The sequence below is a fragment of the Panthera onca genome, assembly GCF_046562875.1.
Source record: "Panthera onca isolate mPanOnc1 chromosome E1 unlocalized genomic scaffold, mPanOnc1 haplotype 2 h2.Chr16_ul_1, whole genome shotgun sequence".
In the NCBI taxonomy this organism is placed as follows: domain Eukaryota; kingdom Metazoa; phylum Chordata; class Mammalia; order Carnivora; family Felidae; genus Panthera; species Panthera onca.
In genome coordinates, this window is record NW_027675808.1 from 615,380 (window position 1) to 637,096 (window position 21,717).

The 21,717-nt window shown below is 43.3% G+C and overlaps 2 protein-coding genes across 7 annotated transcripts in view; both read right to left on the reverse strand.

Moving 5' to 3' along the window:
• The window catches only part of LOC144615285 (EF-hand calcium-binding domain-containing protein 13-like), a 23,742-nt gene extending 14,354 nt beyond the window's left edge, over window positions 1–9,388 (reverse strand). Inside the window, exons 1-5 of the mRNA XM_081794707.1 lie at window positions 9,268–9,388; window positions 8,898–8,969; window positions 5,733–5,876; window positions 5,087–5,158; window positions 1,125–1,274 (exon numbers count right to left, since the gene is read on the reverse strand). Of these exons, the coding sequence (XP_081650833.1) occupies window positions 1,125–1,274; window positions 5,087–5,158; window positions 5,733–5,876; window positions 8,898–8,969; window positions 9,268–9,388 (559 nt within the window). The remainder of the gene's footprint in view (window positions 1–1,124; window positions 1,275–5,086; window positions 5,159–5,732; window positions 5,877–8,897; window positions 8,970–9,267) is intronic.
• LOC145715100 (pleckstrin homology domain-containing family M member 1-like) overlaps window positions 9,108–21,717 on the reverse strand; it is a 20,491-nt gene continuing 7,881 nt past the window's right edge. For 3 of the 6 annotated variants that reach the window (XM_081794694.1, XM_081794692.1, XM_081794693.1), the window contains exons 4-8: window positions 19,891–20,138; window positions 17,530–18,156; window positions 11,653–11,879; window positions 10,565–10,723; window positions 9,109–9,719 (exon numbers count right to left, since the gene is read on the reverse strand). In XM_081794694.1, coding sequence (XP_081650820.1) covers window positions 9,595–9,719; window positions 10,565–10,723; window positions 11,653–11,879; window positions 17,530–18,156; window positions 19,891–20,138 — 1,386 coding nt within the window. In that variant the 3' untranslated portion in view covers window positions 9,109–9,594. Of the gene's footprint in view, window positions 9,720–10,564; window positions 10,724–11,652; window positions 11,880–17,529; window positions 18,157–19,890; window positions 20,139–21,717 lie in introns of all 6 variants that reach the window. The other 3 variants (XM_081794695.1, XM_081794696.1, XM_081794697.1) reach the window with 2 other exon arrangements.

Here is a 21,717-nt window from a genome sequence, read left to right on the forward strand (position 1 = left end):
AAGGTGCAGTTATACGCTTCATCCTATACATTTTCTACACAAATGCAAATTGATACAGAGATCTATTTGAGGGACAAGTGATAGAAACAAAATATGTCCATTTGCATAGATGGACCACATCGCAGTTAGAGAGCAGTTTAGAATAACTCACAACTAGTACAGGTATTACCTTGAAGCAAAAGGAGGTTAGAATCAAGATACATTATATTTACATTAATTTTTAAAATGTGATCCAAGCAGGATTAAAAAAATATAACTAACCTATTAAAAAGTACTTTCAAAATAGTAGGTTTGGCAATTTTACAAGATAACTCTAAAACAGAATTTCTCAACCTGAGCAAAATTACATTTGGGGCCAGCTAATTATGTGGGGGAGTGCTGTCCTATACATTATAGGGTGGTTAGTAGCATCCCTCACCTCTACTCACCAGATCCCAGCATTCCTCCCCCATCAGTTTTGACAATCTAAACTGTCTTTGCAGATTGCCAGTTTTCCCTGAGACACAGATCTGATCTCATTTTTTAGCTGAAGTTAAATTTAAAGGCAGGGGATGGCTTTCCAAGTATTGATAAAACCCATCTGGGTATATCCCAGATAAGAATATGGATGGATCAGGTAAATTCTTTGTAAATAGAGCAAATAGCCAGATCAACACTTACACAGAATGTTATATAGACCAATGGTTTAATTGTTCAACAATAACTTGTATTTTTCAAAGAGCCTGTCACCTAAAAGAAAAAGAAAGCTAGACAACTATTAGGACCTCTCTAAAATTCATAAAAGGAAAGGGATTAACTTTGAAATGAAATTACTCTAGAAAGAAACATTTTAAAGCCATATGACAACGTATATAAATACTTTCAGACCAAGTTTACAATGCAGTCCAAGAGATCATCCAGGAATTTGATACTGTAATAACTAAATCTCCGTGAATATAGAATATAAGATATATCTCTAAATCTGATCTGTAGTAAATTGCATTTCAATACATTTACAGTAGTATTTAGGAACTAAGTATTAAGATTTAATTAATTAGTATTTGGTAAAATATTTTAAAACCTTGGATAAAATTTTAGAAGAAATTTTTATTACAAGTTGCTGGTTATCTGCTCAATCAACTCACCGTCGAGCAAGGAATCATCCAACACTTCTTGAAAACTATTATCAGTGAAATAAATTCTATTGGTGTTTCCAAGTACATCTGCATAGTTGTCCTTGCCAGACTGATCACTTTCTTCCATACATTCCAATGTACCGATGATGTCATTCAATACTACAAACACAGAGAATATACATGCAACATGTAATTCAGTCCATGGATCTAAATTTTTGGAACATAACAGTAAAACTGATGGATTCTTCCAGTTTTGCACTGTCCAAAATGGCAGCCACTACCCACATGTGGCCATTTAAAAAGGTAGAGCAATCCGTTCTCCACTATAGTTTTCTATAGCCCCTTATCTTTATTCTTAAAATTATTTTGTTAAAACTCTGGGTTCTGCGTGGGCTATTCCTTTATGAACAAAAAAGTATGCCAAAGTTTCTCTAGTGATTCTATTAACGAGCTCACCATTTCATAAAAAATACCCTCCATTCGTCACACCTGCTCCCAAACTCCAATCCTTCCCTTTCTACTTTCTTTCCCTACACCCCTTGCTCCTGTCAGCTCACTTTACCCAATTTAGAGAATCAGCAAAGCCTATTATGTTTAGCATGATAATATCAAACATCTGAACTAGGAAATCCATGACTGACCACCCCCCCCTTAATTAAAATTAAAACAAACAAAAACCTCTTCACATTTCTAAAGTACATGTCTAAAAAAATAATCTTTCAGAATTCATTAAGAGAAATATATAATAAATTACTTTAAAATTAGCTAATTTATGTGAAAGTATAATTTAATATATTATGTTGTTCCATGAGTTAGTCATTAGTCATTGGTAAGAAGTTTCAAAAATAGGCCATGTGAGGAATGGTTGAAAGGAAATCTGAGTCCAGAGAAAAGATGATTCAACATAAAAGAAAGAAAATATAAGAGCTCTCCTCCCATCCCTGGAGGGCTACTGACGGGGAAGAGTCCAAATGTTAAGTTTGGGAATGGAATTATAAGGCAGGATTTCCATCAAATATGTGGAACAATTGACTAGTTCTACAGCTGTCCAAAAATTATGGAATGCGCTGCTTCAAAGAGTCATAAGGATTTCCAAGACAAACAGTAGGATGAGTGTCCCTTACGATTAGCCTGTCCCTGAAGCCCACTAATGTGTTTTTTTAATTTTTTTTTAATGTTTATTTCTGAGACAGAGAGAGACAGAGCATGAGTGGGAGAGGGGCAGAGAGAGAGGGAGACCCAGAATCTGAAGCAGACTCCAGGCTCTGAGCTGTCAGCACAGAGCCCGACACGGGGCTCGAACTCACAAACCGCGAGATCATGACCTGAGCCAAAGTCGGACGCTCAACCAACTGAGCCACCCAGGCACCCCTAATGCGGTTTTTAAATAAACATGTAAAAATCGAAAAAACTCCGTATCTAATTAACACAGAAACTATCAAATCCTCTACTATAGACCTCATTCTCTGACCACAGTAAACTAAAAATAAACAACAAAGAGAGGACAATAATGAAATTCAAATTCAAATTTAAAATTTTTAAATTCATTTAAAATTTTTCAAATAATTGCTTTCAAATTTAAGGTTTTTCTCTTAGGCAACTCTTACATCAAGGAGAAAATCAAAATACAACTGAATATGCTTAGAAAAAAACAAGAATAAAGACTTTGATAAACCAAAGTCTTACTGAAATGAAAATTGATAGTCTTAAACATTTATTTCTCAGTAAGAAGAAAAAAGTAAGTTCATAATTTAAACAACTTAGAAAAACTACAAAATGGACAAAAGGGAACAATAGAAAGGACATCCTAAAGATAAAAGCAGAATTTTTTTTTTACTACAAATAGAAACACTAAAGATAAATCTAAGATGTAGAGCTTTAAAAAGAGAGATAATTAAAAGATCTGCTAGGAAATCTAGAAGAAGATATATATATATATATATATGTGTATATATGTGTGTATATATACACACATATATACACACACACACACACACACACAAATATATATATACAAATTTAAGAATGAGAAAATAACCAGACACAAAAAAATCAAAAGAATTATCACTGCATAGGATTGTACTAATATTCCCAAAAAACACTTGAATAAAATAAATTTCCTAGGAGAATAAAAATTACCAAAACTGACAAAATAAAACAGAGGATGGCAATAAGCAGTCCACCAAAATCAAAGTCAAAGATGAATAATAAACTAGAAAAAAAATGGCAATAGACAAGACAGAACATTAATGTCCCTTATATATAAAGAGCTATTTAAAAAAAAAAAAGAGCTATTTATAAATTCATATGAAAAAGACAATCTAATTAAAATAAAAGAAAAGCATATTCGACAATCATATGAAAAATGTTTTACCTCACTAGTCATTAAAGACATGCATATTAAAACAATAATAGAATTCTTTTACCAGCAGAATTTTCAATAAATAATATCCATTACTGATAAAAGTGTGAATTTTTACAAACTTTTTGGAGGATAATTAAGCAGTAGCTGTTAACATCTCACATCTGCATATATTTCAGTCTAGCAGTGTGACTTCTGAGGGTTTTATCCCCCAGGAGAACTTTATGCACATATATACATACAACAATGCTCATCAAAATGTTTCAGTGGTGAAAAATTGGCAAATTTTCAGATTTTTAATTGGCAAATATCATCAAAAGTGTTGTGGATAAAATGACAGTACATCCCCCAAATGGAATATTATTGCAGTCTTTAAAAAGAATGAGGTTGCGGGGCGCCTGGGTGGCGCAGTCGGTTAAGCGTCCGACTTCAGCCAGGTCACGATCTCGCGGTCCGTGAGTTCGAGCCCCGCGTCAGGCTCTGGGCTGATGGCTCGGAGCCTGGAGCCTGTTTCCGATTCTGTGTCTCCCTCTCTCTCTGCCCCTCCCCGGTTCATGCTCTGTCTCTCTCTGTCCCAAAAATAAATTAAAAAAAAGTTGAAAAAAAAAAAAAAAAAAGAATGAGGTTGTTTATGATACAATGGAACATGGAACAATATCTAAGATACACTGTTAATTTCTTTAAACCTGCAAGTCGTGGAATATTATGGACATGGTAATTTTATTTTAAATTTTTTTTTTAACGTTTTATTTATTTTTGAGACAGAGAGAGACAGAGCATGAACGGGGGAGGGGCAGAGAGAGAGGGAGACACAGAATCGGAAGCAGGCTCCAGGCTCTGAGCCATCAGCCCAGAGCCTGACGCGGGGCTCGAACTCACCGACCGCGAGATCGTGACCCGGGCTGAAGTCGGACGCTTGACCGACTGAGCCACCCAGGCGCCCCCATGGTAATTTTATTTTAATTAGTTAATTATTAATTAATTGATTGATTTATTTAGAGAACAAGCAGGGGCAGAGAGAGAAGAAAACAGAGGATCTGAAGTGGGCTCTGTGCTGACAGCAGAGAGCCCAATGTGGGGCTTGAACTCACAAACCATGAGATCATAACCTGAGCCAAAATCAGACATTTAACCAACTGAGCCACCCAAGTGCGTCTAATTTTTAAATAATATCAGAATACACAAATATTCATAGATTCAAATAAAAAAGGCTAAAGGGATATTTACCACACTTTAACAGGGATATTTCCAGAAGGTGACATTACATGAGCCTTGCACTTTATATCTCTTACATTTCTGGTCACTAAATTTTTTTATAACAGTTTCAAAATTACCATTATTATATAATAAAATGTCCTTACTTTAGCTATTGGAAAACATCATAACCTTGTCATTTTCCCAATCTTTTCCATTCAAATACAAATTCTTAAATGAAAAACAAATGTAATCAAGTTTGCCATAACTGGAAGAGTTCAAATGTAGATGAAACAAACATTTGGCACAGATACTACAAAGAAGATCTGAGCACCAAATATAATGTTTGGCTACGTGACCTCTGAATGAGTCCTGTGTTGTTTGCCATTCAACAGTTTTACCATAAAGTTCTTACCAACAAAAGTGGAAAATTTCTGAGTGTCCTTCAAAGCCCTCATACAGTCTTTAACATTCACCACGTTGTCATCTGTAAGAGAGAGAGGGGAGGGGAACAGACAAGAATCCCTGGAAAACGTAATATTAAAAAGCTCATATGAAAATCAAAACCAGCATACAATTTCTTTACTTTACATACAAGATACTTGGGATTCATTTTCACCCACTGTGCCTTGCAATTAACCTTACAAGATTGTAGATACGCTAGTTCTGATTCTACCTGTAAGGCAACTAACCTACTAAGAAAGTTGTAAGTCCAATAACTTTACTTGGTACAAACCAGCAAAGCTAGGTTTTCTATTCACAGAGCTGGAATTTCCAAACTATGTGTTAGTCACTAAATCAAGATCTATCTAAAGAGAGTGGATACCAATGAGCCCACTCCCCCACAAAATTTCTACCTGCTTGCTAAGAGTATTCTCATTAACTGTAAAAAAGGACTTTAAAAGAAAGTCTCCTCTTTAAGGACATTTACAGCAATACAAGCAAATACCTATAGATATTAGCTCAAAGGAGCCCTATTCGCTTGAACAAAAACCTTGCACACTTTCTTCAGTTACTCCTACCCAAAACAAAAAAATGGATAATAATATTTAAATGCTTACCAGAAACAAGATCTGACTGAAGAATTTTCTCTACCTCTTCTTCAGGTGACTTAATCCCAATATTGCCTAGAAAGCTCTCCAAGTTCTTCCCAGATATCATGTCACCTTCAAGCCCATCAAGAGCTAAGACAATGTCTTGTAACTCTAGAAACAGAAAAAAGTGATTCGGTAATTGAACTAACCTCTGACTTAAAAAACAACAGTAGCCATCACTCAAGACTTTTGTCAGTGGTAGTCCATGATTTATGATCACCTCTTGAATAAGAAATCTCAGTGAAGAATCCAGCCCTCAGGAAATTCTAAGTCCAGCAAAACAATATGCTTGGTCTGCCATGTTTCTTTGGTGCTAATATAAAATTGGCACAACCAAAATGGTTGCTATGGCTGAATTTTTCACTGCAATGACACAAAGTAGTTATTTTAAACTAGAGCTCTAATGGTAGCAAACAAAATTAACTCATCCTGGTGGAAGTGAAATAGATTTCAGAATCATGAGAAATGTAAAATTGTAAACACAAGTATCACAAAGACTCACTCACCTTTTCTTTTCAATTCTACCAAGATCCAGTTGTACTCTGGCATCTGGAATTTTGCTTTATTTCCAGCCCTTTCAAAGGAGGCAGTGTTAAGTACATTCAAATCCTGGCTCCAGGATTTGTGACCTGAAACTATCTGACCTTGAGCAAATTATTACTATTTAACCCCTCTATCAAATTCAGTAGTCTTATATCTAAAATAATTTAATAATACTATCTACCTCACACAGTTAATATGGAGATTAAATATATGATGTATGAAAAACACTTAAAACAACATTAGGTATATAGCAAACACTAAGTGTCATATTAATAGCAATAAAGTTACTATTATTATTATTATTATTATTATTATTATTAAGCCTTCAGGAATAGCTGCAAACAGTAATCACAGCTTCTTAGTACCTTCGATCCCGCTTCACTTTCTGTCCCCCTAACATCTCAGCGAGGCAACTGCAAATGACAGTCACCTAAAAACCTGTATCAGCTCTGCTTGTTTTACCTAAAGCTTGGTTCCCTTTAAAATATGGTTTCTTTGCACAGACACCTTAAGAGGAGTCTGCTCATCCTCCCATGCTCCACATAGGACCAGGAAGCAGAGAAACACTCCTAAGATTCTGCTGTCTGGCTATTTTAGTTCCACCTTCAATCAAACCTATCCCTCCCCTGAGATTCAGGCCTGTCATTGACCTACACTACCCTCCGGACACCATCATCTACTGACTTTCTGATCACTCTTTCACCTTCTTGGAGGATCTTTGGTCACCCTGCTCATAATCCTCCCTCAGCCCCATTTCCCATTATCATCTGATGACAATAAGAATGACCTTGACCTCTCAACTCCAAAAACTTTCACTTCCTTTCCAAAGTCATCCAGATCAATGGCTATCCTTAATCCTCATCAATACCTAGAACTGCCTGCCCAACCTCTAAAATCTTCAACTACAAGATCAGACACTGACCATAATCCCTTAAAACTGTGTGTATACTGAAGGAAAGCATAGAACTTGATCCACAATATGCCTGTTTTCTCAGCCCCTCCAAGTTTGTCAACAAATAGTCCAGGCACAGTGAACTAACCTTATCAGTCAGTAATGAAGGGAACAGTCTGAGCATATGACAGTCAACCTTGCAAGGAGACTTTTCTAAAAAGAGCAGTTTCAGGCCTGCTATGTTAACACTTTTCTTCCAGGGTGGCCCTTCCTCACTCTTCCCTGTAATTATTGGCCTTTTCTTGCACTGGCTGACAGATTCCAGTGTCAACCCCCAATCATTATGACCAGCTCCCAGATTCAGGTACCTAAACTACACCTTTCTCCTTTTTCACTGTTCTCCTTTCTCAATGGTTTAGTTTCCATTTTTTTTTCCTTCCTCCACATAAAAAGTTATCTGTCCTGAATACCAGTCTTTCTGAACTCTGTTTTCTGATTTCAAAATTAACTACCATTTACCAAGTATATAGTATGTGCCTAATAATTAGATTATGTGCTTTATATGTGTTTTTGCAGTTGATCCTGACAACTCTAGGAGAAACGTGATTTTATTAGCTTCCTTGTTTTAAAGATGAGGAAACCAGAATGACCTACAGAGACTACCCAGCTGGTAAGTCAAAAACCCACAAACCACCATGTATCAAACTCCATAGCCCATGTTCTTTTCTACCTGTATGCATTGTTTCCTATAGCACAGCTAATCTATTTCACTATACTATATTGATGCTAATTATGTTATGTGACCCAGGTAACATATTTATATGTCAACAGGGAATTATTAAGTACTTTTCTTAACCTAAAAGAGAAACAATGATGTTAAAAATTTTATACCAGGGCAGAGTGGTTATGAAAAATCTGAAAAGTATCTATCTACTTCTTTACACCCAGAAATGACTCCGCTTCCGTTTTCCTAAACATATACCTATGTTGTTATTCTTCTCCTGACAGCGCTCATTGACCAAACAGTCATTTGAATGTTATTCAAATAAATTACCAGTGATAATTAAGTTTTAAACTTATTTTCCCAATAGAAAAGTACACAAACTCCATGAGTATGATCTCCATTGGTTTTAGGTCTATGATTTAACTTTTAAGCAAAAATGGAAGTCAAGTGGTAGGAAATAGCCATGGTACCAAAATGCACATGGTCACTCTTGTATGTTAACAAAATCCAAAGAAAGGAACATGAGGAATGTCTACTAAAGGAAGAGGTAGAAGATTTCTGAGAAATTCTATAATATATAAGCCTTTACACAGGGTAGAGTCCTAAGTCTGAGGCTAAAAATGGTATAGAAAATTTTCATATCTGAAAAATTGTAAAGCTAGTATCTGACTTTACATAAAGTCCAGAACAAAACACACACACACACACACACACACACACACACACACAAATAACAACAACAAAAAAAGGGATTTAAAATAGGTTACACAGGCCCCATTCCAGAAAAAGGCATTTTTCTTTCATCATGGATGCTGCCAACTTTTAATCAAAATCAAGTTTTGCCTGCCTTAAAACAGATCAATGCCAACATGGTAAGCAGAAATTAACAGAACTAGAAATTCTAAAAAACAAAACACAAAGACATCCATTCAATAAAAGTAAATTTAACAGTCACAAATAATTTACTAGTTACCTTTTAACCTGGAGGCATCACGAATATCCTTTACCACTTGTCCAAATTCTTCTATTTGTACTTCATCATCTTCTGCAAGAAAAACATTTTTTTTCAGTTTATTTATTTATTTTGAGGGGGGGGGGAGGGGAAGAGAGAGAGGGAGAGAGAGAATCCCAAGCAGGCTCCATCCTGTCAGCACAGAGCCAGACAAGGGGCTCGAGTCAATCAGATTCTCTATCCCAGCCCCTTGGACTCTGGGGCTGAGACTAGCCAGTCTCCGTGACTGCTCAGAACATTAGCCCGTTAACTTGGGGGCAGCCACAGTCTGTCCTCTGGAATGGGGAGCAGAATATACTGCTCTACAAAGAAAGTAGTGAAGGAAATGCACGAGGAGGCAGAAACTTGTCAGGAAAGCCACACTGACAGTTCCCAGCTCCGCCTCCGTTCTCTTCCAGAGAAGAGACCCCTTGGGTAAGCTCGGTGAGACACCTTGTCCCCTCCGAAGCCATCTCCCTCAGCTAACTCAAGTTCCTTTGCTACTGTGTCCAAAACAGTTTTAATACAACATCAGAGAAAGACCCAGATCCCAAGTCTTGTAAGTCCCAGTTCCAAGCCCGCCGCTCTCCCACATTTTTCTAGATGGTTAGAAGGGGTGGAGTCCTTGCCTCCTGTCCCCTCCTGTCACTACATCCTTCTTGGGGCTCTGCCTGCTGACTTAGTCCCACAGTGACCTCCTCACCAGTTCTTCATTCCCCCTGCTCCAGACACAATCTTTTTCACACAGTTGATGGTTGAGAGAAGATCGGGGCTCAGCAGTTCTGAAGGGGAGACAGAGAATACCTGTGAGAACACAGAGGACAGTCCCAGAGACTGAGGCACACACCGGCTCTCCCCGCCCCCCGGGGGCTGAGTCCTTCCAGATTAGGCAAGGGCTCCCTCCCAGAGGCCCATGGAGATATCCCTACAATGGCTGCTAGAGGTCAAGGGTGGCTAGGGGTGGGGGCAGGAGGGGCAGGAGTAAATGTATGTTTACTACCACACATCCTAGCTAGGGTACATGCTGGTTCGCGCCACGTTTGAGGGTTTCTAGGGAAAGGAAATGTCAAAACAGGCAGCACAGAGGCCGAGGTAAACCTTGCCTAATGAGAGAGGCTCTTCAGGTGAAGAGTGCAGGGATGTTGATCAGAGTACGAAAGAGGGAGTAAGGGGCAAAGTCATGGACCTGTGGAGCCTCCACGAGTGGCTCTGAGGTGGGGAGTTTGCCCTTGGCCTCGAATCAATCAGGCCATTGACCAAAGTCAGGACTTGATGGTTAGAGCTGAGCCTTCAGGGCCACCAGTCTGGCATTCAGCACTGGTTCTATGAGCCTCAGTTTGCTCGTCTGTAAAGCGGGGATCATAATAGTTTCCACCGCATGAGAAGCTGGCATGTGAAGTGCTCAGCATACAACACACTCTCGCTAAATGTTGGCCGCTGCTGTCCTCTGTTACTGGGTGTGCAGAGCCTTTCTGGAGCCTGCACCCCGGAGAATCTCCTAACCGGAGGGGCATCGTAGCCACTAGTGAAATCCTCTGCTCAGCAAAGGCACTCCTGGGTGCATTCCCAGGCTTGGAGTGGGACGAGAAGTCCTGTGAGTAGACCCCACTCATCCTCTCCCCTCTCCCACCCTGAGACCCCGGCCAGACCTTTGCAGTCCTCGTGGCAAATGTTTTCCGAGTGACTCTTGTGATCATTGCACCAATAGTGGCTGTTGATCTGGAAGACGCCATAGTCGAAGCTGCCGTCTGCATTTTCATTTACCTTTGATAGGTTGAAGTTGCTCTCCACAAAAGCCAGGCACAGCCCTTAGAACAGGGAGAAGAAGGTTTTTAGAGGGCTCTGAACTGAGGGACAAAGGACACGGAGGAGAAAGGGAGACGGGGAAGCAGAAGAAAGGAACAAGGCCTAAGAGGCTAGACGGGGCGAGCTGGCCGGAAACACCCATTAGCTTCTCTCCTCGCCCTTCGGTCCATCCACCTGCCCCTCAGTACAACCGCTCATCATCCCGCTGTCCATCCGCATCTCCTGCACTTGATGATCGCCTACTGTGTGCCATGACCCGTGCAAAGCCCAGTGAGGGACATTCAGCTGGGGCAAAGGCAGCTGGTGCCTTCAGCAAGAACGAAGACGCACCCCTTAAAGGACCACAAGACAAGATAAAACGAGAAGGACGGCACAAGACAGGTGTGTGCAAAATCTGGGCAAAAGGAAGCTAGCCCCACCAGGGAGGAGGACGAAGCCTTTGCACTGCCTGCTCCCTCTGCCTGGAATGCTCTTCCCCAGACATTTGGGTGACCCGGTCCTTTGCCTCATTCAGTGCTGCTCAATGTCACCTCCTCAGAGAGGTATTCCTTGACTTCCCCTTCAAGGACAAGGTTACCTCTCACTCCCCTGGCTTTATTCTGCTGCATAACATTTATCACCACCAGGAAGTGCTTCATATGTTTGTGTGTTTGTTTGGGACTCGCCTCTCCCCCTAGAATGCGAACACTGTGAAGGAAGGGGCTTTGTTGATGTCTCTGTCCCCAGCCCCTAAAATAGTTCCCGGTACATAGTAAGTGCTCAGTTAATAATATTCAGTGGAAGGAATATAGAATGTTGGGAGGGGCTTCTCGGGGAGGGCTGCTTTTTGAACTTGGCTTCGAAAGATGAATGATGGAAAGATGGCCACATAGGAGGTGACCAGGAGCAGAAGAGGAATGGGGGGGCGGGAGTGTGAGAAAGCAGCACTCACAGTCACTCAGGGAGTAGCCCTCACACCTATCCAGATCCTCCTTGTGCAGCACTCTGGCCAAGTCACAGCGACTGATGAGCTTGGCCTCATTTATGGCAACGAGGCAGCTGACCAAGGACATGAGTAGCATCCTCATCATCTTCGGAGGGGAGAAGGTGCAGCTGAGGGCCTGTGGTCCCGAGGATCTCCCAGACGTGCTGCTGGTCTCCTCTGAGCACCTGAGGAATCTGGAGACAGCAGCCAAATGTCCCGGCTCACTCACGGCTCCCCGCCTGGCTATTTCTCTTTCCTCTCACCATTTTATACTTTCTTTTACTACAGAAACTTTCAAACATTTACAAAATAAGAGAGAATAATATCATGAATCTCCATGTAGCCACTGCCCAGCGTCAACAGTGAAAAACCGAGGCTGATCTCCTTTCATCTATAGGTTTTCTCCTGTTTTAGCCATTCTCACTCTTGTAAAGGACACCTGGCTATGGGCAGCATTTGGGTACAGGGGTGGGGAGTGAGGCTGGCAAAGGAGACTGATGAGCACTGGACTTTACTGGTACTTGCGTGTGTGGGTTTGAACATGTGCTCTCGTAGGAAGGGCCAGGCCACTGGGTGTTGGTCTGCCCTCAACCCCACGCTCCCAGACGCATGATATGTGACTTTTCCCAAGGGTATACCCTGCCATGTGCAATTCCTGAGAGGCTGTCTTATAAGCTCTACACCTTTGTTTCCACTCAAAACTGGGGTCACTCAAGTAAAAGTGACCTTGTTGAAGAAATAAACTTCACTTTCACACTCTGTGTGTGTGTGTGTGTGTGTGTGTAGGGGGAGGTGCAAGGGGCGGGGACTCTGGATTCACATCGCCTGCTTTCAAAGGTTGGGCTGCAGTGTGACCTTGGGCAATATACTTTACCTCTCCGGGCCTCATTTGTAAAAGGAAGATATGCCAGTACCCACTTACTAGGGTTGTCATGATGATTAAATGAAATGATAAATGCCTAAATCTTGGTTTTGCATTCCCCCCCAAAATAGGAAGCAAGACTTCTGGGACAAAGGTTGATTCCTAGGCTGGAGTTAGGAAAGAGTATAAAATAAGTCTGAATTATCTTGTGCTAGAAAGTAAGAAAGTGCTCAAAATATGGATTGGGGCACGTCAAATGGACATGAGAGCCAGCTCAGAGGGGCACCCGCTGGCCAAATCTGGAACACTTTCTTGGTAACAGCTTTATTGAGATAAAATTCACAGTACATAATTCACATACCGCACAATCACTTAATTTAAAGCGTGCAGCTCAATAGTGTGTTTGCAGAGCCGTGCGACTATGATCGCGGTCAATTTTAAAACATTTTCATCAACCCAACAGGAAACCCCATACCCATTAGCTGTCACTAATCCACCCCTCCTCCAACCCCTGCCCACCACAAGCCTACTTTCCATTTCTCTAGATTTACCTAACCTGGACACTGCACACAAATAGTCACACCATAGGTGGCCTTTGAGCCCGGCTTCTTTCGCTTAACAATGTTTTCAAGATTTATTCATGTTGTGGCAGCCACTGGGATCTCATTCCTTGTGATGAATCCTTCTTTTGTCTCTCTATTGATCGTTTTATAGACTTTTGGGCTACTTTGGGGCTATTATGAATGACGGTGCTGTGAACATTCACGCACAAGTGTTTGTGTGGACAAATGTTTTCATTCCTTCGGGCATATACGCCAGGGAATGGAACTGCTGAGCCATAGAGTAACTTCAAGTTTCAACTTTGGAGCAACTGCCTGACTTCAAAGTGGCTGTACCATTTTACATTGCCATCGGCTTTTCCACATCCTTACCAACACTGGTTACTTTAAAAAAAAAAAAATTATAAAGTTTATTTAGTTATTTTGAGAGAGAGAGAGAGAGAGAGAGAGAGAGAGAGGGTGCACAAAAGCTAGGGAGGGGCAGAGAGAGAGGGAGAGAGGGAGAATCCCAAGCAGGCTCCTCACTGTCAACGCAGAGCCCAATGCGGGGCTTGAGCCCACAGACTGTGAGATCATGACCTGAGCTGATATCAAGAGGCTCAACTGACTGAGTCACCCAGGTGCCCCAACGCTTGTTTGTTTTTTTAATTCAATTTACTCTTTTTTTTTAAGTAGGTTCTGCCCATGACCCTGATGTTGAGAGTCACCATGCTCTATACCAACTGAGCCCACCAGCACCCCCCCCCCACTAACACTTGCTATTAACTGTCTTTCTGATCAAAGCTCTCCTAATGGGTGCCAAGTCGTACACATGATGGTTTGGATCTGCATTTTCCTGGTGGCTAATGACGCTGAGCATCTTTCTATGTGCTCTTTGGCCATTTGCATATCTTTGGGGAAATTCAGTATTCAGATCTTTTGCCCATTTTCTAGTTGGGTTATTTGTCCTTCTTTATTGAGTTGTAAAAATTCTTTATCAGATGGGAATGCAAGCTGGTGCAGCCACTCTGGAAAACAGGATGGGGGTTCCTCAAAAAACTAAAAATAGAACTACCCTACAACCCAGCAATTGCACTACTAGGCATTTATCCACGGGATACAGGTGTGCTGTTTTGAAGGGACACATGCACCCCCATGTTTATAGCAGCACTATCAACAATAGCTGAAGTATGAAAAGAGCCCAAATGCCCATCGATGGATGACGGATGACTGTATATATATATACAATGAAGTATTACTCGGCAAGCAAAAAGAATGAAATCTTGCCATTTGCAACTATGTGGATGGAACTGGAGGGTATTAAGCTAAGTGAAATTAGTCAGAGAAAGACAAACATCATATGACTTCACTCATATGAGGACTTTAAGAGACAAAACAGATGAACATAAGGGAAGGGAAACAAAAATAATATAAAAACAGGGAGGGGGACAAAACAGAAGAGACTCATAAATATAGAGAGCAAACAGAGGGTTACTGGAGGGGGTGTGGGAGGGGGGATGGGCTAAATGGGTAAGGGGCACTAAGGAATCTACTCCTGAAATCATTGTTGCACTAGATGCTAACTAATTTGCATGTAACTCTTAACAAATAAAAAATAAAATTAAAAACAATAAATTAAAAAAAATAAAAAATAAAAAATTCTTTATGAGATACATGGCTTGCAAATATTTTCTCGCATTCTGTGGGTTGCCTTTCACTTTCTTGATGGTATTCTTAGAAACAAAAGAATTCAATGATGATGAAGACTGTTTTCTCTATCTTTTCTTTTGTTGCTTACGCTTTTGGTATCGTAGCTACAGAATTAATACAGAATGGTTTCTAAGGTAGTCTGGGACAGTTTGGCCATCGACACAAATAAAGATAGCGACAGGGGAGCTTGGCCGGCTCAGTTGGTGGAGCGAGCGACTCTTGGTTTCAGGGTCATGAGTTAGCACCCCACCTTGGGCCTAGAGCGTCTTTGAAAAAAATAAGGATAGGGACAGATTATAATCTAGTGAAAGAGATAGGAATCCCTGAGTCCTTAATAGTAATAAATAGACAAACAGATACATAACGGGGATGGGGTTGGAGCTCTTCCTGACAATAAGATGGTGAGTGATAAACGTGGAGGTGGTCATGAGGTTGGAAAATCATCACTCTGCAGCCATCATAGATTAGTTTGGGCAAGAATCATCAATGGATATTAAATCTAAGGTGGTGGGAAGCTTGGTGAAGAACTGGATGGGGCACCTGGGCTGGCTCAGTCGGTTAAGCATCCAACTTCGGCTCAGGTCATGATCTCGTGGTTCATGGGTTCAGGCCCAGCATCGGGCTCTGTGCTGACAGCTTGGAGCCTGGAGCCTGCTTTGGGTTCTGTGTCTCCCTCTCTCTCTCCCCCTCTGCCGCTCACACTCTGTCTCTCTCTCTCTCTCTCTCAAAAATAAATAAACATTGGAAAAAAAAAACTATCAATGCCATGAAAACACAGAATGGGGCTATTTCTGTCACCGTGTGCATGTGTGTGTGTGTGGTGGGTGTGTGCATGCGTATCTTTCCCCTGAAAGCAGGTGTATGTTCCTGAGAGCAAAGGCCTAGGTTCCTCCACCCACAGGCTGCTGCTTGGGCAAGATGGCTGCCCTAATGGCCTTGTTTCCTCACAGATGTCTTCTAAGCTCACTCCGTACCAGCCCGACTCTTGATTTTGGCTTGGGTCATGATCTCACAGTTCCTGGGATCAAGCTCTGCATCACGCTCTGCACTGACAGCGAGGGGCCTGCTTGGGATTCTCTCTCTCTCCCCCCGCCTCTCTCTCTGCCCTTCCCCCACTCATGCTCGCTTGCTGTCTCTCTCTCTCTCTCTCTCTCTCAAAACAAGTAAATAAACTTGAAAAAAAAGTTTATCATGTTCTACCTATTAGATGAGCAAATATCCAAAAGTTTGATAATACCTTCTGCCTACAAGGCCGAGGGGGCACAGGTACATTCCTGACAGAGTGTAAACAGGCGATTATCTATGAAAATTGTAGATTCATTTATCCTTTGCCTCAGCAATTCTGTTTCTGGGACTTTACTGAACAGAGATAGTTGCATAGAATTCAAAGATCACATACACACGGTTATTTACAGAAAGAGTGAACTCCAGTGTCCAGGAAATACAGGGCTGGTCAAATAAACTAAGGTACATTCATACAATGGAAACACATGACATAGGGGGGAAAAAATTAACAAACTGATATGAAGCTCCAAAACAAAAATCCTGATCTCTTCTAAGACAAGGTATCAAACAGTATATTTATAATAGCTTTGTGGGGATGGGGCAGAGATAAGAAATATAAAAGACATTTAAAAGTCTATTACAGATCTATTAACAGATATTAACAGTTATTAACAGATCTATTCATATCTGTTAGATGCATTTAGAAACATCAGAAAAAGACATGTAAAGGGGGTGCCTGGGTGGCTCGGTCAGTTAAATGTCTGACTTCAGCCTAGCTCATGATCTCACGGTTCGTGAGTTCGAGCCCCACGTTGGGCTCTCTGCTGTCAGCACAGAATCTGCTTCAGATCCTCTGTCCCCCTTTCTCACTGCCCCTCCCCTGCTCATTCTCTCTCTCAAAAATAAATAAATAAACTTTAAAGAAAAGAAAAAGAAAGATGTAAGGAATTAATAATTATGGTTACAAAGGTGGAGAAGACGTTTCACTGTAGGTAGACTTTTTTTTCTTACCATAAAAATAAATCTATTAAAAAATGAGTGTTTAAAAAGGGCCTGAACGAAGAAGGCTCTGCTGGGGTGAGCATGGTACAACGTAGAGAGATGGTGACTCACTACCTTGTACACCTGAGACTAATGTAACACCGTGTGTCAACAATACTCAAATAGAAAAAAGTTCTTTTAAAGAGACAGCTCTGCCCAGCGTCCCTTCTCTAGTCAAGTTCATTGCTCCCTGTGCTCTTCCTCCACTCACTCGCTTGGCCCCTTTTGTGCACCACCTCCTCCAGGCCTCATTCAGGGTCTGTGTCCTTCAGAGGCCTTCTGGGAGGTCGCAGCGGAGCACCCAGACGCGCTGGGCTTCACTGCGTCTTTTGGAAGTTGTATATCTAACTCCGAACCGTTGGTTTCCGCCCTAGAGGCAATAATATTTTACACGAAGCCTCAGAGAAATTAGGTAACTGGTCGAAGATCAGCCAGGGGCAGAGCTGGAGCCTGATTCAGCTCTGAGCCCTCCCTGAATCCATTCTCCTCACTGCCCCATGTTGCCTCCAGTTACAAGTCCCGGCAACTCCAGTCCCTGAGGAAGAGCCACGATCCCCTTTTCCTTTATGCCCTTAGAGAGGTCAATGCTCAGTGACAGGCAATCACATGCTATAGGGAGGGAGAGAAAGAGGAAGAGGAGAAGGAAGGAAGGCAGGGGGAGGAGAGGAGTGGGGGAAGGACACTCACTCTTGCAGAGACGGGTCTGAATCATCGGCATTTGCTGTCCCCAGGTCGGAGTCGTAGGACATGGGCTCCTCGGAACGGTCTGGACTCTTGGAGCCATTCTCTTGGAGTAGGCAGCTATCAGAGTTTAGGCTGCAAGACAGCTGGGATGAACCGGCGGTGTCCAGGCTGAGGGAGGAGGCCGTGAGCTTCCGGTTCCGTCGGATCTTATGGCCTGAGTGCTGGACTTCGATGTCCTCCGAGCCTGAGGAATGGGAAATTGAATCCAGAGACTCTTTCCGCTGTAGTTCTGTCCCAGAGGTGGTGAGGGGGTCGAGCTCAGAGAGCGGGCAAAGCCCAGAGAGAGCCAGCGGGGTGAGCGTCCACTCGTTTAAGATGGCGGACTTGTAGGAGGGCTCGAAGGATAAGGACGTCAGTCCCTGCAGGAAGCTGAGGAGGAACTCGCCCTCCTCGGCGTCTCGAAGCAGGGCTGTGGGCTGATAGTACTCGCACAGGCGGGCGGGCTCCTGGAGGAGCAGCTTCAGGTAGCACTCCATCAGGCCGTCATTGAGGGCCAGCCTCAGCCAGGCCCGGCAGCGGCCCACGTCCGTGCTGACAAAGATCAGGTGCTCCAATTCCGAGACGATGTGCCTGGGGGTGGAGAGGACAGGCTTGTTTCAAGAAGTGAGTTCAGATCACAGAGGATCATTTTATCCACTGGTGAGCAGGAGCCAGTAATAACGACTGCAAGTATATACAGGCTTGGGAAAATATCTCAGATAGCAGTGTTCTACAGGGAATTGAGAAATATTTAGCTACAACTCCCCACTTTTTCAAGGTTACTGTCATGCAGGATAATTGCCATTTTAGTTTCAACTCCCCAGGCGCCCTTGACATCACCTGCTCATCCGGCATACATGTGATGAGCCCCTAAGTGCCAGGTCTTTGGAGCTGTGAAGATACAGGATACAGACATGGTCCTGCCCTCAGTCCAGGTTACTACCTTTCAAGGGCACACGGAAGTGAACCCTGTTGTCAGTAGAGCTGGGGTGGGGGGAAGGCAATCACTTCCAGGTTGCAGTAAGGACAATGCCTTAGGCAAGGCATTGCGGGATTAGGCATAGGGATTAGGCACAGGCAAGGCATTGAGCTGGGCCTTGAGCGATTTCAAGCCGCAAAGATGGAAGGGGAACCTCAGGCACCAAGGACTGACAGAGAAAAGGCACCAAGGGTAGGGAAGCAGCAGCTGTGTAACAGGAGTGGTGAGCACTCCCGTTACAGCACGGGGAGGAGGAGGAGTGGCTGATTGGGTTGCAAAGTCAGGTGATGCAGGGTCTTGAGCATCCAACCGGTGAGGCAAGGTGGGGCAAGGGTCCCCACACCTGGCTGTGCGTCAGAATCACCTGGGAACCTGGTCAGGATACAGATTCCGGGGCCCCAACGAAGTGAATGGAACTCCAGGCTAGCACTGGGGAGCCTGAGAGTTTTTACACCGGGAAATGACTTGACCGCAGTCGCGCAGACTTCTGGGTGGGCTGCTCGGGATAAGATCATGTACCCAACTCAGTTCCCGAACCCTTGGTCTGATGTAAATGCCCTTCCTCTGACCATCACAGTGCCCTGAGCACGTCTCGCCCATAGGAGTGCGTGCTCCACAGGGCTCAGGGAATGAGCTCGGGTTAGCTTAAGCTCAATAAATGTTGACCAGCTGCCTGACCTAAGGACAGACACAATGAGATAAGGGGGACAATCAGAAAGCCACTGCCACCTAGGAGTGAGGTAAGAACCTGAGATAGGGCGGTGGCAGTCAGCATGAAAAGGAAGATACAGACTGACAAGGCACCTTCAGGCTGAAGGTGGCATTTAATAGCCCTTAGAGGCAACGTGCCAGCAGCTGCTTGCTCCAAAGCCCAGGCAGTTAGGGCCAGGGCCGCAGAGGCAAACGTCCCAGGGTGGATATTCAGATGATCTGGATTCCACGTCTTTAAAAAATGCCATAGCCTGTTAGGATATAATACTTAGCATAGAGATGTTCAAACATTCCAAGGCAGGGTCAGCAAACCTCTTCTGTTAAGGGCCACTTAGTAAAGATTTTAGGCTTTGCAGGCCACACATTCTCTGTTCCAACTACCTAACTTTGCCACGGTGTGGCAAAAAGGCGGCTCCTGCTAAAGGCGACCAGCCAGGGGCCTGAGCAGCCCCAGGCCATTGCCTGTGCGCTGAGGGGCTCTTGAGGCTTGGTCTAACAATAACCCCTATCTCACCCATCTCCATTCTAGAACACAGAGCATCTCTGCTGCTTTCCCATATAGCTGTAGAGGGAGAGCCCAGGGTCACCCACACTGAAGCTCCTCCCCAAAGCAAAGCCTCCCCTGCTGATCTCACTTGTGGGTGACAGCTTTCAGGAGGGGCCAGAAGACAGGCTGAGGCAGAGGCTTCTGGTGGGCGCTCTTCTTCCTTTTCCCTCCGGCCTCGGCTCGGATGTGCTTGGCATGCAGGCCGTGGATAAATACGGCCTCCAGGGCACTGCACATGGTGTTGGCATCTCCGTCTTCGCTAGTGACCACTGTGTCCGAGGACACGTACTGCTTCTGCAACGCCTTCACAGATCCCACTAGCTTCTTCTTGATGACCTAGTCGGTGTCAGACATAACACAGGCCTTTAGAAGATCCTGCGGTGACCCCTGGAAGGTAAGTGCTTATCACCAAATACACGCACACCCACACACGTGCTCACGTCTACCTGTGGGTGTGTATACAGCAAAACTAGCACAAGCTAATCATAGAAAACAAAGATGGGCGCCTGGGTGGCTCAGTCGGTTGAGCGTCCGACTTCGGCTCAGGTCGTGATCTCACGGTTCATGGGTTCGAGCCCCACGTCGGGCTCTGTGCTGCCAGCTCAGAGCCTGGAGCCTGCTTTGGATTCTGTGCCTCCCTCTCTCTCTGCCCCTCCCCCACTTGCACACGCACGCACGCTCTCTCTTTCTCTCAAAAATAAATAAACGTTGGAAAAAATTTTAAAAAAAGAAAGAAAACAGAGACAAAGCATAGAGGAGAAAAGGAAAATTACATACTTATACCACCCAGAGATAGTTATTTTTTTGCAAAGATATTTGTATATTTTTCTTTTGTTTTGCTTTTTAAACCGAACTTCAGTGATTTGATAGCCATAGAAATCTTGTGTTTAAATACCGGCTCCATCATAGTTACAGGTGTGGGAGCCTGGGTGATCCACCTAGGGCAGGGGTGAAGCTTCCCACCTTGTTTAGGGGTCTACGATTCCATGAAGAGGCAACAAGTGCCACTTTAGAACCATAAAAACACCAAGAAAACAGGAGCATGGTCCACATTAAGAAAGATCGTAGGGGGGCGCCTGGGTGGCGCAGTCGGTTAAGCATCCGACTTCAGCCAGGTCACGATCTCGCGGTCTGTGAGTTCGAGCCCCGCGTCGGGCTCTGGGCTGATGCCTCGGAGCCTGGAGCCTGTTTCCGATTCTGTGTCTCCCTCTCTCTCTGCCCCTCCCCCGTTCATGCTCTGTCTCTCTCTGTCCCAAAAATAAATAAAAAACGTTGAAAAAAAAAAATTCAAAAAAAAAAAAAAGATCCTAGGGGCACCTGGGCAGCTCAGTCAGTTAAGCATCTGACTCTTGATTTCAGCTCAGGTCATGATCTCACGGTTTTTGAGTTTGAGCTCCGTATCTGGCTCTGTGCTGACAGTGTGGAGCCTGCTTGAGATTCTCTCTCTCTCTCTCTCTCTCTCTCTCTCTCTCTCTCTCTCTCCCTCTCTCTGCCCCTCCTCTGCTCATGCTCACTCTCCCTTTCAAAATAAATAAAATAAACGTTATTTATTTAAAAATATCTTTTTAATGTTTATTTTTGAGAGAGAGAGAGAGAGAGAGAGACAAAGTATGAGGAGGGGGGAGGGGCAGAGAGAGAGGAAGACACAGAATCCGAAGCAGGCTCCAGGCTCTGAGCTGTCAGCACAGAGCCTGATGCAGGGCTCAAACCCACGAGCCGTGAGATCATGACCTGAGCTGAAATAGGACGCTTAACTGACTGAGCCACCCAGGCGCCCCTAAAATAAATAAATAAACTTTAAAAAGAAAGAAAGAAAAAAGGAAAGATCCTTGACCTGGCAGTCAGAGGCAGATGTTAGTCTCAGCTCTGTTGGTCAACAGCTGAGTCACTACAGACATTTCACTTAACCTCACTG